Here is a 16454-nt window from a genome sequence, read left to right on the forward strand (position 1 = left end):
GTGTCTTATCTCTGTTAAACCCGTGTCTTATCTCTGTCTAACCCGTGTCTTATCTCTGTCTAACCTGTGTCTTATCTCTGTCTAACTTGTGTCTTATCTTTGTCTAACCTGTGTCTTATCTCTGTCTAACTTGTGTCTTATCTTTGTCTAACCCATGTCTTATCTCAGTCTAACCCGTGTCTTATCTCTGTCTAACCCGTGTCTTATCTCTGTCTAACCCGTGTCTTATCTCTGTCTAACCCGTGTCTTATCTCTGTCCAACCCGTGTCTTATCTCTGTCTAACCCGTGTCTTATCTCTGTCTAACCCGTGTCTTATCTCTGTCTAACCCGTGTCTTATCTCTGTCCAACCCGTGTCTTATCTCTGTCTAACCCGTGTCTTATCTCTGTCTAACCCGTGTCTTATCTCTGTCCAACCCGTGTCTTATCTCTGTCTAACCCGTGTCTTATCTCTGTCTAACCTGTGTCTTATCTCTGTTAAACCCGTGTCTTATCTTTGTCTAACCTGTGTCTTATCTCTGTCTAACTTGTGTCTTATCTTTGTCTAACCTGTGTCTTATCTCTGTCTAACCCGTGTCTTATCTCTGTCTAACCCGTGTCTTATCTCTGTCTAACCCGTGTCTTATCTCTGTCTAACCCGTGTCTTATCTCTGTTAAACCCGTGTCTTATCTCTGTCTAACCCGTGTCTTATCTCTGTCTAACCCGTGTCTTATCTCTGTTAAACCCGTGTCTTATCTCTGTCTAACCTGTGTCTTATCTCTGTCTAACCCGTGTCTTATCTCTGTTAAACCCATGTCTTATCTCTGTCTAACCCGTGTCTTATCTCTGTCTAACCCGGGTCTTATCTCTGTCTAACCTGTGTCTTATCTCTGTCTAACCTGTGTCTTATCTCGGTCTAACTTGTGTCTTATCTTTGTCTAACCTGTGTCTTATCTCGGTCTAACTTGTGTCTTATCTTTGTCTAACCTGTGTCTTATCTCTGTCTAACTTGTGTCTTATCTTTGTCTAACCCATGTCTTATCTCTGTCTAACCCGTGTCTTATCTCTGTCTAACCTGTGTCTTATCTCTGTCTAACCCGTGTCTTATCTCTGTCTAACCCGTGTCTTATCTCTGTCTAACCCATGTCTTATCTCTGTCTAACCCGTGTCTTATCTCTGTCTAACCTGTGTCTTATCTCTGTCTAACCTGTGTCTTATCTCTGTCTAACCCATGTCTTATCTCTGTCTAACCCGTGTCTTATCTCTGTCTAACCTGTGTCTTATCTCTGTCTAACCCGTGTCTTATCTCTGTCTAACCCGTGTCTTATCTCTGTCTAACCCATGTCTTATCTCTGTCTAACCCGTGTCTTATCTCTGTCTAACCTGTGTCTTATCTCTGTCTAACCCGTGTCTTATCTCTGTCTAACCTGTGTCTTATCTCTGTCTAACCCATGTCTTATCTCTGTCTAACCCATGTCTTATCTCTGTTTAATCTCTGTCTAACCCATGTCTTATCTCTGTCTAACCTGTGTCTTATCTCTGTCTAACCTGTGTCTCATCTCTGTCTAACTCGTGTCTAACCTGTGTGTGGAACAGAGGAACTGTGTTCTCTGGAGCGTTCCTGTCTAATGTAAATGTGTTTAAATAAAGGCTGATTGATTGATTAATTGATTGATTGATTAATGTGTTAAAATCAAGGCCTAGATCTTGATCCAGTGTAAAAACACAGCTCCAGTAACTCACCACTGAAGAAAGGTTAAGAACATCAGACACAGAATACAGCAGCCCCTCTAACACTCACACATACTCTCAGACACACACACACACACACACACACTCACACATACTCTCAGACACACACACTCACACATACTCTCAGACACACACACACACACACATACTCTCAGACACACACACACACACACACACTCAGACACACACATACTCTCAGACACACACACACACATACTCTCAGACACACACACACACACACACACACACACACACTCAGACACACACATACTCTCAGACACACACACACACACTCACACATACTCTCAGATACACACACGCACACACACACTCACACATACTCTCAGACACACACACACACACACACACTCACACATACTCTCAGACACACACACACTCACACGTGCACACACACTCACACATACACGCACAGACACACACTCACACATACTCTCAGACACACACACACTCACACATACTCTCAGACACACACACGCACACACTCTCACACATACTCTCAGTCACACACACACACACACTCACACAAACTCTCTCAGACACACACACACTCACACACACACACACACTCACACACACACTCACACGCGCACACACACTCACACATACACGCACAGACACACACACACTCACACAGACCTTCCCCCCAGAGCTATAATAACTGATCAGAACTGGTCTGAGACTGTAACCAGGTCGTTTTTCTCTTGAAAAATTAAAGCTAAATCAACAACAACAATAAAAAAAAAAACAGAGCCGTTTTAAGCTGCTACTATTTACCATTAGGTTAATTAATATTCATATTTATAGGTGTATAAAAGTATTGCAAACTATTCATAACCTGATCCATATTCGTCCTGCGGCTTCTCCACATTCGTCAGGGACTAATTACTGTTTATAAAACCTTTATAATATTTCACTGTTAATTAAAGTTTAACACGTTCTAAAAGTGTTCACTGCTCAGGAACATCGCCGCTGCAGGTAAATTAAAGCCTTCAATCATTTCACTTTATTGTACTTTATTATTATTGATGTTGCTGTTGATGATGATGCTATCATTGTAATTATTGTTGTTTTTATTGTTATTATTGTTGTTGTTATTATAATTATTAATAATAATAATGACTTTTTCATATTTGAAAAAAAGCCTAAAGTTTCTGTAATTTTTCCTTAATATTTCAAAGTAGATAAAGAATATTTAAAAATATACATATTTATACAACTCTATTATATAATAATAATAATAATTCTGTTCAATTTACGTTCAATATTTCAGTTAAAAATGTAATCACTCTTTAAAATGACATTAAAACTTAATCCAAAGTTAATGCCAGGGGTCGTCTCCACTTTAAACATCTGCATTCTTCATTGATCTGAACCTGGTGCCAGAATAAAAGCAATGGACTTCATTTCATCAAATGATATTTACATTTAGGGTGTTTCTCCAAGGCTCTTCTCCTGAGTATATCTCTCCTCTCCTCTCCTATATCTATCCTGAGTCTGGCTCCTGGAGCATCAGCTGTGAATCACAGAGGAATGTATTGGAGTGTATTGTCATAAACCTGCGGCTGGAATAACGTGCTCTGGACATTGATTACGTTCTGAAGAGCCTCTGATGGTGTAATAATTGTAATCTGAAATGGCAGTAATAATAAAGTGAATATTCACACTAAGGATCAGGAGCCGTGTGACTCCAGTCAGGTTCAAACAAACACAGTGTAAACACAAGGAGTTTAGTTGGAAATGTATATTCTTTTACACTGAAACACACACACACACACACACTGCATCCTCTTCTGATGCCACTCCCAATGGTTCTACACACAGCAAAGTTATATAAACCCTCTCCATTTCGCTGAGAAACCATCGGATGACGGACGGCCGATGACATCACACCCAGGTACGGCACTGAACTTTAATTACGAAAGTTTTTATTTATATAATAATATTTTAACATTATTTTAAACATATTCTACAATCAAAGATATTATATTATTATTATTATTATTATTATTATTATATTATTATTATTATTATAGTTTTAAAGAAACAAAGGGACATATTATGTACTTTACACCATAGTCTTATGCTTAAATTATGCTTTATATATTTTTTAAATATAATTTACAACACATTCCTTTCTTTTAATTCCAGTTAAAAATGAGAAAAAAATTATTTTAACAGATAATTACACAGAAGCATTCACATTGATTTTTTTTAATAAAAGAATTTTATTTATTTAAATATTATTACAGTTTTTCAGTGTGGACTGTGTTCAGACTTTGCCTTCATCAGAGAAACCTGTGGCTGTGCCTCCGAAGTTTAGTCCTTAAAGTTAATTTAGCATTTTATATTTCTCTCACAAAAATGTAACTTTAGAGCAAGATAACAACTCTAAGCCAATCACAGTCTACGGATCTCACAAAGAAGCTGAGGACTGGCCGCTCTAGAGCTCACACTTTAACATCAATAAAACTCCAATAACTCTGGGAATGGCCGGGATCACTCGTAGTGATGCTGAAGCGTGGGCTCTGGGGTGTGGTCATGGCTGATTTAGCGGTGTGTTTAGGCTCATTATCTTGCTGCAGAATTCCTATTTCACAGATTAAACATGTCCATTTATCAGCCTTCATTATTCCCTCGACCAAATACAATCAGCCACTGCTGAAGTTAAACATCCCCAAGCTTCATCCAGTGAATATTAGGGAAGCTTTGCCTGATTGAAGTTTGTAAGCATGGAAGACAGGTGGCGTTAGAGAGCACAGATGGTAAGAGACGATATATTCAAGAAGCTACTGATAGATTTGGTCTTTAACATATTTTCCCTGCTATTTTTGAAGAATGAATTTATATTAAATGCTCAAAATTAAATAAATCACAGGGTGGTGTCTGACTTTCAGTGCACACTTTTTTAAACACACATGAGTTTAAAATCAGTTCTCTACGGTCAGTATAACTACAATGACACAACTCCTACATAATCCCTTCATCGAGACTGACACAGAGCTACACAAACACATACAAACCCTCTCTCCCACACGCCTGACCCGTTATCAGTGGTGTTTGCCAGCTCAGATGTAAAGTTAAGACTCTTGTTTTTGCAGATACCAGGTTGTTATGACACATTCTGAAAAGAAATGGCACAGATCTCAGGGCTCAAGGTAAGACACTGTGATGAGGTTGATATAATGCAGGTGTTATGACATGTATCACTACGCCCCGATGCCTCCAAACCAACTCAAACGTCTTTAAATCTAAAGGGCTCAGGACTTGACTTGGACATCCTTTCCAACAGCTTTCAATTTGACTCCCAACTTGATGACTAGAGATCTGCCTCCTATATATGCACCTCAGAGAGTTAGGGTTTGATTCAGACTCAAAGCTCAGACTCAGTATATGACTCAGATTCACAACCTCAGAGTTAGGGTTTGATTTAGACTCACACCCCAGACTCTGTATATGATTAAGATACACACCTCAAAGTTAGGGTTTGATTCAGACTCACACCTCAGACTCAGTATATAATTCAGATACACACCTCAAAGTTAGGGTTTGATTCAGACTCACACCTCAGACTCAGTATATGACTAAGATACACACCTCAAAGTTAGGGTTTGATACAGACTCACACCTCAGACTCTGTATATGACTAAGATACACACCTCAAAGTTAGGGTTTGATAGAGACTCACACCTCAGACTCTGTATATGACTCAGATACACACCTCAAAGTTAGGGTTTGATACAGACTCACACCTCAGACTCAGTATATGATTCAGATTCACACCTCAAAGTTAGGGTTTGATTCAGACTCACACATCAGACTCCATATATGACTCAGATTCACAACCTCAGAGTTAGGGTTTGATAGAGACTCACACCTCAGACTCTGTATATGACTCAGATACACACCTCAAAGTTAGGGTTTGATTCAGACTCACACCTCAGACTCAGTATATGATTCAGATTCACACCTCAAAGTTAGGGTTTGATTCAGACTCACACATCAGACTCCATATATGACTCAGATTCACAACCTCAGAGTTAGGGTTTGATTCAGACTCACACATCAGACTCCATATATGACTCAGATTCACAACCTCAGAGTTAGGGTTTGATTCAGACTCACATCTCAGACTGTGATTTCCAATGACTCAGGACTCATTTCCAATTGATTCTTTTGATGTGAGACAACGACTCACACTAAACCACTTGTAAACAAGTCTGATATCCTGTGTTTTTCCTAGAATCTGGTTAATAGAAAAACATTCTCCAAACGTGGAGAAATGAAGAAAGACAAGACAATCACCGTCGCTTCAGTCGGGAGACATCTTCATCTGGGAATGCTGTACGACTGCCGCAATGAGTCCTATGTTCCAGGTCTGAGTTCACTGTAAATGTTTGCCTAATACTTCTCAGGAGATTCTCCGCCATTGTTCTAATGGACTCTTGTCGTTTTTAGGAGTTTACCTGTGGGACATGGAGAACATTGAGAAGAACAAGGTTGTGAGCGAGAGGCCGCAGACGTTTGTCAACATATCTTTGTCCGATTCACTTGAAGAGAAAACGAAGTTGTTAAAATTAAGTTCTTCTCTCAGCATGAGTGTGTACGCAGGCTTGGTGAAGGTCGAAGGTTCGTCCAGCTACATGAATGACACATCGACATCTGTCCGAGAGTGCCGAGCAACCATCCAGTATCATGTCATGACCAGGACAGAGCATCTGAACTTAAGCCAAATGGGAAAGAAGAAAAATATTCATAAACTAAGTGCCACCCACGTTATTACCGGAGTGGAGTACGGAGCGGAAGCACTGATGGTGTTTAGTGAAAAAGCGACCACTGAGACTGAGAAGAAATCCATCTCTGCGAACCTCAAAACCATGCTAAATAAGATGAACGTAATTCCAGTCACAGCTGAGGGGAAGGTGGAGATGTCTGAGGAAGAGAAGAAGAAAGTGCAGAACTTTGCTTGCACCTTCTACGGTGACTTTGATCTGGAAGAAAACCCTGCCAACTTCGAGCAGGCCGTGAAAGTTTACAGGGAGCTTCCCAAACTGCTGGGGTCCAACAGGGAGAAAGCCGTGCCCAAGAAATTCTGGCTGGTGCCGCTCAAGGAAGTCATGTCTTCGGCTCCGAAGCTCAAGCATGAAATCAGCGAGATCAACTGCAATAAGTTGCAGAGCATCATGGAGCTGGTGAACAAGGCACAGATGAGAGCAAACGACCTGATCCGAGAGAGTGACCTCATCAAGGCCTCGGACACCGCTCAGAAGATGAAGACCTTTGAGGCCAAGATTCAGAAGTATGTGCTGGTGTTGAAGGAGAACCTCATGAAACTCCTGCCTGAGATCAGGAAGGGAGAGGAGAAGGAGGAAAAGCTGGAAAAGCTCTTCAAGCTTCTCGCAGAATCTCCCTTTTCATACACCAACATGGACGAGTGGCTGAAGGAGAAAGAGACAGAGGTCAGCATTGTCAAATCGTACATTGATGACATTCACGTGCCAGAAGCCCAAGTCATAGCTCCAGAAGACATTGACAAAATGCTTTTCGATCCCAGTAACAAAAGCGTTTGGGCATTCGTGTTCACCTCCCTCGGGGAAGACGACTTGTACCTGAAGGACCTTGAGATCTTTCTGCGTTCTGAGAAGTTTAACAGAATGGAAGGTTTACCCGATGAGCCACTGAGCAACCAGAAGAAAACGCCCTGGTACAAGTCTGCAGAAGTCTCAAAGAGCATGAGGGAGTCTCTCAAAGCCTTTAACAAAGGGGCAGCTGATCGGAACTTGTCCATCATCAGCTATATCAACTATCCCTTCACTGCCGGAGCCGCCGTCCGACTCTACACCAACTGTCACTTGGACTACGTCAACTACCAGAACAAGTACGAGCCCGAGATCATAAATGTAGACACTGGCAGCATCACCATGAAAAGCTCAACAAAGTCCAGCAATCTCCCTTTCAGCTACAATAAAGTGTCCGGCAACGACAAGGGCCAGGAGCAGAAGATGACCTGGCCAACAGGGCAAGAGCTCCTAGTCATTACAGACCTGATCCCTGACAGCACCTACGAGTTCCATTTCGGAAAACATAACGCCAAGGTAAGGAACCATTTCGAACCATTTCGATTTCAAAATAAAAGTTTTACAACATGAGAGCAATGTCCCCCACTTTTTCCTGTTTGTGAAGCACTGCTTTGAAATTATATCTGTAAATAAAGTTTAAGACAATGTACAGTTTATCAACCAGTGATGCCACAGCCATCCGTAATCAATCCAAGAGAAAACAAGGAAACCTTATAATGCCCTAGTGCACTCGACGCTACTTGACTTTTTAGCTTACCTACCAAGGACCAAACAGAGAGTAGAGTCCAGCAGAGACCAGTAGAGTCTTGTAGAATCCAGTAGAGACTGTTAGAGTCCGGTAGAAACCAATAGAGTCCAGTAGAGACCAGTAGAGTCCAGTAGAGTCCAGTAGAGACCAGTAGAGATCAGTAGAGTCCAGTAGAGAACAGTAGAGTCCAGTAGACACCAGTAGACACCAGTAGAGTCCAGTAGAGCCCAGTAGAGTCCAGTAGAGTCTGGAGTTATGTTCTGTAACTCACTCTCAGAATTAACATTCAAGTATTTGTGGATATTTCTGAATGTTTGACTAATTGCTGAATTCCTTCCTTCGCAGCTCCTCATCAACACCAAACCCATACCGAGCCTCGAGGGCAAGAAGTCGACGGGAGAAAATGGCAGTAAATAAAAACCCTTCAAGAATGCAGCTCTTCCACGCAGAGGTTGCTCTCTACAAAGATGAACTGTATAGTTAGCACCAGACTTTGCACAACTCGGATATAGCCATTAATCCACATACACAACTGTACAAACGTTAAAGACCACCTGTTAATCACATTCCAGATAAAACAGACATTGAGTAATACATGAGCCCTGTCCCAAAAAGCACATTCGACTGTTTCTCATTTAGCGATTTCAAAGGGTGCTCACAAAGTAAGGACCAATCAGAACCGAGAGTTCTGTTTCAGACGTAGAGGGCACTGTTGAGCAGGTTTGTAAAGTTTAAAAGGAACCTGAGTGTGGTGCATGTATAAGTTTTGAAAGGAAATTACATTTTTAAGCAGGTTTTTACCTGCACTGGGGTTTGAATCAGGTTTTTAATAAATAAATAAATAAATAAATAAATAATCATCAAAACACATAGAGAATGTGGAACCCAAACTGTAACAAAACTGTTCCTCTACCAGGTGTGGTACAGTTGTTATGGGCTCTACATCTTCTAAACACTGTCAGAAAAATGGTCTCTGTGCACTTTCGCCCCGTTTCATCTCCAGATCTTTTATTCTGTTCTTTTGTTCTCCACAGTTTTATAATGAAAGATTACAGAGACCCCCTCTCCTTCCTCCATTTTTACTTAAAGACTCAGATCCTCCTCTCTCTGTTTCTGTGGAGGGAGTGAGGAGTGTGTGACGTCAGCGTTTCAGAAAAGATCAGATTTCCTCGTCCACACAAGAACAGAGACCACGGCGTCTCCACACACCTCCTCCTGGGAGAGGGTTCAGAGCATGGAGCATGTGGACGCAACATTAGTTTTTAAAAATAAACAGCTCCGTGTGTTCAGGGCCTAAGACCAGAATGTGTTTAATAAATCAGAATCCCTCAAGATCCATAGCTCTCTGTATTCATAAACGGCTCAGTGGATTGTGAGAAAATGCAAATGAGCCTTTAGAAAAGTAAAAGGAGTTGCTGAAGTTTCTTCAGAACGTTTGGTTTCAGACACCGTTTCTACTTTCTTTCCTGACTCTAAAAATAAATAACTTATTTATAATGCATTTCAAGGCGGGTTTTAGCTGAAAATCAAAGGAATTAAAGGGTGGTCTCTGACCTCTGCACACTGAGATTTTACATGTACATTAGAGCCTCTTTCTTTTCAGTTCTTTAGTCTCTCCTGTTTTTACAGAGATCTGCATGTTGCATTTCACGGAGGAATGAATACAGTTCAAACCTTAATCTCTAAAACAAACTACATCTTAAAGGTGCAGTAGGCAATGATTTATTTCCTAAATAATACAAATAGATGTAAATGTAGAATACGAAAAACATGATTAAAAATAACAAGTGCATTCTCATATTGTTGTGATTCACCTGTTTAGCCACTGGAGGTCGTCTTGATTAATGCACTGCTGCACTGGTCAGGATTTGGGATTTTGCGACCTCTGGTGGCCATCTAAGTCGGCTTTAATAACACAGACAGGCGCTCTGGTGAAACTGCCTAGTGCTTTAAATTTGACCACATTTATCCAACAATGATGACTCTTGTGAATATTTTAAGGAATGGCTCTGTCGTGATGTAACTGCTCATTCTGTACAAAGTTTAAAACTGAATTAAAGTAAGAAATGAACAGTGTTGAAGTGTATATTAGCTTCTGCTTCTGCTATAAACACAAACACTGACGGATCTGAGAGTAGATTTGCTGTGAATGTCAATAAAGAAATTCATTAATGTCACCAAAGTTGTCTTGATATCACCCTCACACCTATTTTTTTTTTTTATGTTGAAACAAAATACAGGTTTTGAAGGTAGAGAAGTAGAGGACGCTGTTGAGCAGGTTTATATTCTAGGTTTAAATATCCATCCATCCATTATCTGTAACCGCTTATCCAATTTAGGGTTGCGGGGGGTCCAGAGCCTACCTGGAATCATCGGGCGCAAGGCGGGAATACTCCCTGGAGGGGACGCCAGTCCCTCACAGGGCAACACAGACACACACACATTCACTCACACACTCACACCTACGGACACTTTCGAGTCGCCAATCCACCTGCAACGTGTGTTTTTTGGACTGTGGGAGGAAACCGGAGCACCCGGAGGAAACCCACGCAGACACGGGGAGAACACACCAACTCCTCACAGACAGTCACCCGGAGCGGGAATCGAACCCACAACCTCCAGGCCCCTGGAGCTGTGTGACTGCGACACCACCTGCTGCTCCACCGTGCCGCCCAGGTTTAAATATTAATCTCTTTAATCTGCAACTAGAGAAACATAATGTCCCTGTCCTCGAGGCTGGAGACTCAAGGCAAAGGTAAGGACCCATCAGAACTGAGAGTTTCTGAAGTAGAGGGCGCTGTAGAGCAGGTTTTTTAATGTTTGAATTGAGTCTGATGTCCCTTCACAAAAATGATCTTCTTTTCTCTAATGTTTTGTCACAAAATGAACTCCATGCATTTATTTTCCACAATAAAGACGTTTGAAGAACATTCTTGCAGAAAAATGACACTTGAAGGACTTTTATTTTGAAAGCTGCTGTACACCCACATGCTCAGTGTGAGAATAAAGTTCACAGTTGGGTGTAAACTCTGCACTGAATGTGAGCCTCAGGGTGAGAGTGTCTCTCCTCAGCGTCCAAACTTTCCCCTTCTCTGCTTCAGCTGCTGCATCAGCAACGGTTACATCCGGTCCCCTGCACACACTCCTCCACCCACCACTGCTCACTTCCTCTTCTTCACACACACTTCTCCTCGGTCTCAAAAAAAACACAGCTCCCTCTGACACACCAGAATCAGTCTTGTGAATGTAGAAGGTGAAACCGGGACGGCTCCAGAACCAAGGGTCCCCCCAAATATCTGGGGACAGACTTGGAGAGTGGTCAGCTAGCAGGACTTTTATCTTGAAAACTGCTATACCTGTGCTTGCTCTGGAGTTTGAGTCAGGTGTTTAAGAAGTTTAAGTGCTCAGTGCAGGATTAGATTAGATGTTGGGATCAGACGTTTGATTTAGAGGTTGGTGTTTGATGTTTGAATCAGACGTGATAAGGTTTTGAGATCAGACGCTGCGCTGCTGTTGTTCTGATGATGGATGAAGGTGAGTGATGTTTCTGTGTTTATCTCCTTGATGTTTGTGCGGTTGTCTGATTTATTTTTTACATTCCTGCTCTTTGTTACATTCTTTAATAAATAAATAACACAGTGTTTGTTTATTAAGAAATTATCAGTTGGTTTTAAAAGCTTTCCGTTTGAAAAACTCAAAACTGACTACAGCCAATCAGATTAAAGCTGGTGGAGTCTGAGTGGGCAGGGGTGTAGGCGGAGCTTAGAGTACAGGTGAAGGTCAGATGTGGGTGGGGCTTATTTTGGTGGGTGGGACTTATGCATGTGCACCAACAGAGCAAGTAGTGATTGAGGAGGAGCTTATTAATCTGTGTAACACCAATCGGAATAATGTGGGTGGAGCTTGATTAAAAAATTAAAGGTTTCCTGTTAGAATTTTTTTTTTTTGGACACTTTAAGAGGTTTTTTTTAATATTTATAAAAAATAAAAATAAAAAAACTCAAAGCATTTGTGTTTGTTCATGGCATTATTTAAATTTTCCTTAAGGAACTGTTTCTGAGGAGAAAAGTCCTCCAAAGAGCCACAGCTGTCCTCACTGCGGGAAGATCTTCTCTCAGATCGGACACTTCAACATTCACCTGAGAATTCATACCGGATCCAAGCCTCACCGGTGCTCCGTCTGCAAGAAGAGCTTCCGGAGCAAAGATCAGTTATCGGAACATCAGCAAACCCACTCTGACGACAGACGTCACCGCTGTGAACAGTGCGGCAAAGGGTTTGTTCGTCCGGGCCGACTCAGAACTCACCTGAGGATTCACACTGGAGAAAAGCCACACCCCTGCTCCGGCTGTGACAAGAGTTTCAGATCTGCAGAAGAACTGAAAGTGCATTCCAAAATTCACACTGGACTCAAGTCCCACTTCTGCTTCTGGTGCGGAAAGGGGTTCGTACGGAGTGGAACCTTAAAAAAACACATAGTAATTCACACTGGAGAGAAACCACACACCTGCTCCAAATGTGGCAAGAGGTTCTCTCGGGCGGACCACTTCAAAACACACCAGCAAATTCATACTGGGAACAAAGGAGGAAAGAAGCCTGCGCAGAACTCGACTAAATGTTAAACCACAAGCACACAGTCAAACCGTTTTCAAGTTGAAGTTGAAATTACAATTGTCACCTTTCCAAAGAATGTTGTTGTTTACTTGTGTGAGCTCGAACAGCCTGAATAAACACGTGCTGAAATTCTGTTTATTTTATGACCGCAGTTACTAGTGACTTTTATTTTGATAATGTCGTTTTTTGGCAGATGCGTGCCACAGCGCCTTCTAGTGTTTTAAAGGTAGTCCTTTTCCAGAACATCACTCGCTGAAATAATGTGTGTATAGTTTATTAGCGGTGACGTAAGGTGTGACGTGTCTGTTATTGTTCATTTCTATTATTAATTATTATTAATATAAAAAATAGTATTTTAATTAAAAGACTAAAATGTAGTTTTTCAGTTTATTCGTGTTTATTGTTTCTAAAAGAAGCTATTTTCTCCCCCGTCTCCTTCATGTCCAGTATTTCTCTTTCCTTCGACTTGTGTTTCTCATTAAAGAAGTCCCCGTTGACTGTGGATTTACCTCAGCTCCATGTTTTGTTTTGTTTTTTTTTTTACCTCAGAGTGTGAGTGTCCGCTGAAAATAAACACTTTGGGTGTTCAATATTTTTAGGTCAATTAAATATTTATGTATCATCCGCTTATTGGAGTTTTATTTATTTATTAGTTTCTATAACATTTAATGTGATCATTTATATATTAATTTATTATTCGCTCCAAAATGTATTCTATTACAGACTACAGTAACGGGGAACTGAGTACACACACACACACACACACACACACAAATACAACTACACACTTTTACACACAACAAAACATAACGGCAGACAGAACAGAGAGAGGGAGAGATGTTTATAAATTAATATCATTTTTTTCTAAAGTGTCAGCTGCATTGTGAGAGTTGGAATGGGGCCAAACTTCCTAAGGACTTTTATTGTGAAAGTCAGCTGATGGGTTAAACAGTCAGACAGTGACCTGTCTCTCTCTCTGTCCAGTCTCCGTCTCTCGGTGTCTGTCTCTCGCTGATGGACGCAGAGACCGCGGGTTTATTCGCTTTAATTCTGACGGCATCCTCCGCGGCGCGATGGCGAGCGGTGAGTGAACAGACACCTGAAATACCACCTTAAATCGCCCTGCTCTGAGTGCGGCGTTTAAGGTGGAACGGACAATAAACACTCAGGTTCATTACATATATCTACCACTCTGCTCGGATTTACCTCAGTAAACTATAAACCTCTTCACTGAAATAACTTCTTAACGTTTAAAAACCAGACCAAAGTTTAAGTTTCTCTGAAAATGTATTTTTGTTTATTATTGTTCTCACTTAATTTGCATCTGAGTGTTTCTGTAAATAATTGTCTCTTATGAATAAGAGAATCAGCCGGAAGTGTTCTCCTCTGAATTAGGGTTAGGGTTCACTTCCAAGTACACGTCAAGCTGATGTTTAGTGTTCTCCTGTAAGTGTGTTTAGTTGATATTTAGGTTTCCTCTCTGAGCGCATTGAGCTGATGTTTAGGGTTCTCCTACAAGAACGTTGAGCTGATGTTTGGGGTTCTCCTACAAGAACATTGAGCTGATGTTTGGGGTTCTCCTATAAGCATTTTAAGCTGATGGTCAGGGTTCTCCTACATGATTGTTGAGCTGATGCTTAGGGTTCTCCTACAAGAACATTGAGCTGGTGTTTGGAGTTCTCCTACAAGAACATTGAGCTGATGTTTAGGGTTCTCCTACAAGAACATTGAGCTGATGCTAAGGGTTCTCCTACAAGAACATTGAGCTGGTGTTTGGAGTTCTCCTACAAGAACGTTGAGCTGATGTTTAGGGTTCTCCTACAAGCACATTGAGCTGATGTTTAGGGTTCTCCTACAAGAACATTGAGCTGATGTTTAGGGTTCTCCTACAAGAACGTTGAGCTGATGTTTAGGGTTCTCCTACAAGCACATTGAGCTGATGTTTAGGGTTCTCCTACAAGAACATTGAGCTGATGTTTAGGGTTCTCCTACAAGAACGTTGAGCTGATGTTTAGGGTTCTCCTACAAGAACGTTGAGCTGATGTTTAGGGTTCTCCTACAAGAACGTTGAGCTGGTGTTTGGAGTTCTCCTACAAGAACATTGAGCTGATGTTTAGGGTTCTCCTACAAGAACGTTGAGCTCATGTTTAGGGTTCTCCTACAAATGTTTTAAGCTGATGGTCAGGGTTCTCCTCGGAGCGTGTTGAGGTTCTCTGACTGCTGTTCTCCTGTGTGGTCTCAGAGCCGGTGAGTGTGGTGTTTAAACTCTACTGCCTGGTGGTGATGACGCTGGTGGCGGCGGCGTACACCGTGGCTCTGAGGTTCACCAGAACAGTGTCGTCTGACCTTTACTTCTCCACAACAGCCGTGTGTCTCACGGAGATCATCAAACTCCTGCTGAGCCTCGTCATGCTCGCCAGGTAACACACACACACACACACACACACACACACACACTGGGCCAGGGGTGGCCATGTTTAAATAAACTTTCAGTACAGAATCTCTAATACATCCAGGCCACTAGGTGTCAGTTACCTGCTGAAACTGCATCTACAATTAATTATTCAGTATCTGTTATGAATTCATCAGCAGCTGGTTATTATCCAGTGTTTTAACCAGTTATTATCCAGTGTGAACTGTACAGTGTCCATGAGGAAACACAGAGCTGCAGATTAATCCTGGATCAACAACTACACCCAGAGACCGAGAGCAAACAGAGAGACACTAAAACAGACACTTCACTCCTTAAACCCTGAGCAAACAGTCTACTCTCCCTGGGATTCACACACACACTCACACACACAGAGCTGACAATGTGAGGGAAAGTCCACGGCGTGCGTACCATCTGTAACTGGTCTAAACACACACTCACACGGACTTTAGGACACAGTACTGTCCCCAAGAACAGAACAAACCCATCACAGTCTTTTTCCTGATGGAGCTCAGAACCAACGCAGCGCCCAATAAACTCCTCACTCTCCACACGGCTTCAGTCTTAGGTTCTTTTCTGTTGAAGGAAATGATGAATGTGATTTTAATACGACACACAGTCACTTTAAAATGACCAAAGAGTGGAGAATATTACACAGAGACGCTTTAAACTTTGAAAGTGCGTGTAGTGTGTATCTGTAACGCTCCAGAACCCCACCCTTCACCAGTGACTGACCTTGGCTTGGTCCAGATACAGACTCAGAGATATCTGTGAAGGCCGGAGCCCTGGGTCCAGTGACGATTCAGTGGAAGTAAGAACACACTCCTGTGCACTTTAACACACAGATACTGCCCTGATTTACTGGCTCTAACGCAGCAGAGGGGAAAGGGGAAAGATCAAAGGCTCTGTGCAAAAGGCACCTTTTATAAGGTTTTACTAAGAGTTCAAAGAGAAGACCACCACACACTGCACCTGGAATCCTCTACAGGTTCAGGACCAGGCCGGGAATTCAGGGGGCCGTAGTGGATGTGATGTCACAGCCCTTGAGTATGGGGCCGTCTCTGATTGGGTGAAATAACCTGTGTGTCATTAGGTACAGTTTCCAAAATTAAATTTGCAGCTGTGAAAAAGTTCTCATTTTCATCTCCGTCACTGTGTGTGTGTGTGTGTGTCTCTCTCTCTCACTCAGAGAATCCGGGGGGTGCAGCAGGTGGAGGAGCACCCTGGTGGAGAATATTTTGCGGAGTCCTAAAGAGCTGCTGAAGCTGAGCGTGCCGTCGCTGGTTTACGCCGTTCAGAACAACATGGCCTTCCTGGCCCTGAGTAACCTGGA

The 16454-nt window shown here is 41.9% G+C and overlaps 3 protein-coding genes across 3 annotated transcripts in view; all 3 read left to right on the forward strand.

The window, feature by feature from the left end:
- Positions 1-3548: 3548 nt before the first annotated feature.
- LOC136702469 (verrucotoxin subunit beta-like) lies at positions 3549-10232 on the forward strand. The gene is made up of 5 exons (XM_066677539.1): positions 3549-3646; positions 4851-4907; positions 5993-6125; positions 6208-7844; positions 8422-10232. The coding sequence occupies exons 2-5, from the start codon at positions 4884-4886 to the stop codon at positions 8491-8493; spliced, it is 1866 nt and encodes a 621-aa protein (XP_066533636.1). The 5' UTR covers positions 3549-3646; positions 4851-4883; the 3' UTR covers positions 8494-10232.
- A 916-nt stretch (positions 10233-11148) lies between these two features.
- Positions 11149-13123, forward strand: zgc:101562 (C2H2-type zinc finger protein). Its single transcript, XM_066677640.1, has 2 exons — positions 11149-11610; positions 12124-13123. The coding sequence occupies exons 1-2, from the start codon at positions 11598-11600 to the stop codon at positions 12696-12698; spliced, it is 588 nt and encodes a 195-aa protein (XP_066533737.1). The 5' UTR covers positions 11149-11597; the 3' UTR covers positions 12699-13123.
- Positions 13124-13613: 490 nt separating this feature from the next.
- slc35a1 (solute carrier family 35 member A1) overlaps positions 13614-16454 on the forward strand; it is a 15132-nt gene continuing 12291 nt past the window's right edge. The window contains exons 1-3 of the mRNA XM_066677710.1: positions 13614-13773; positions 14933-15110; positions 16311-16454. The exon at positions 16311-16454 is cut by the window's right edge and continues 16 nt beyond it. Of these exons, the coding sequence (XP_066533807.1) occupies positions 13764-13773; positions 14933-15110; positions 16311-16454 (332 nt within the window). The 5' untranslated portion in view covers positions 13614-13763. The remainder of the gene's footprint in view (positions 13774-14932; positions 15111-16310) is intronic.

This window comes from Hoplias malabaricus, chromosome 7 (genome assembly GCF_029633855.1).
Source record: "Hoplias malabaricus isolate fHopMal1 chromosome 7, fHopMal1.hap1, whole genome shotgun sequence".
NCBI lineage: Eukaryota > Metazoa > Chordata > Actinopteri > Characiformes > Erythrinidae > Hoplias > Hoplias malabaricus.

Bases quoted from the DNA above. Each gene is read 5' to 3' on its own strand.
- LOC136702469 (XM_066677539.1), top strand. From the start codon at position 4,884: ATGGCACAGATCTCAGGGCTCAAG. The intron at 4,908-5,992 runs GTAAGACACTGT...TGTTTTTCCTAG, and splicing joins CACAGATCTCAGGGCTCAAG to AATCTGGTTAATAGAAAAAC. The intron at 7,845-8,421 runs GTAAGGAACCAT...CTTCCTTCGCAG, and splicing joins TCGGAAAACATAACGCCAAG to CTCCTCATCAACACCAAACC.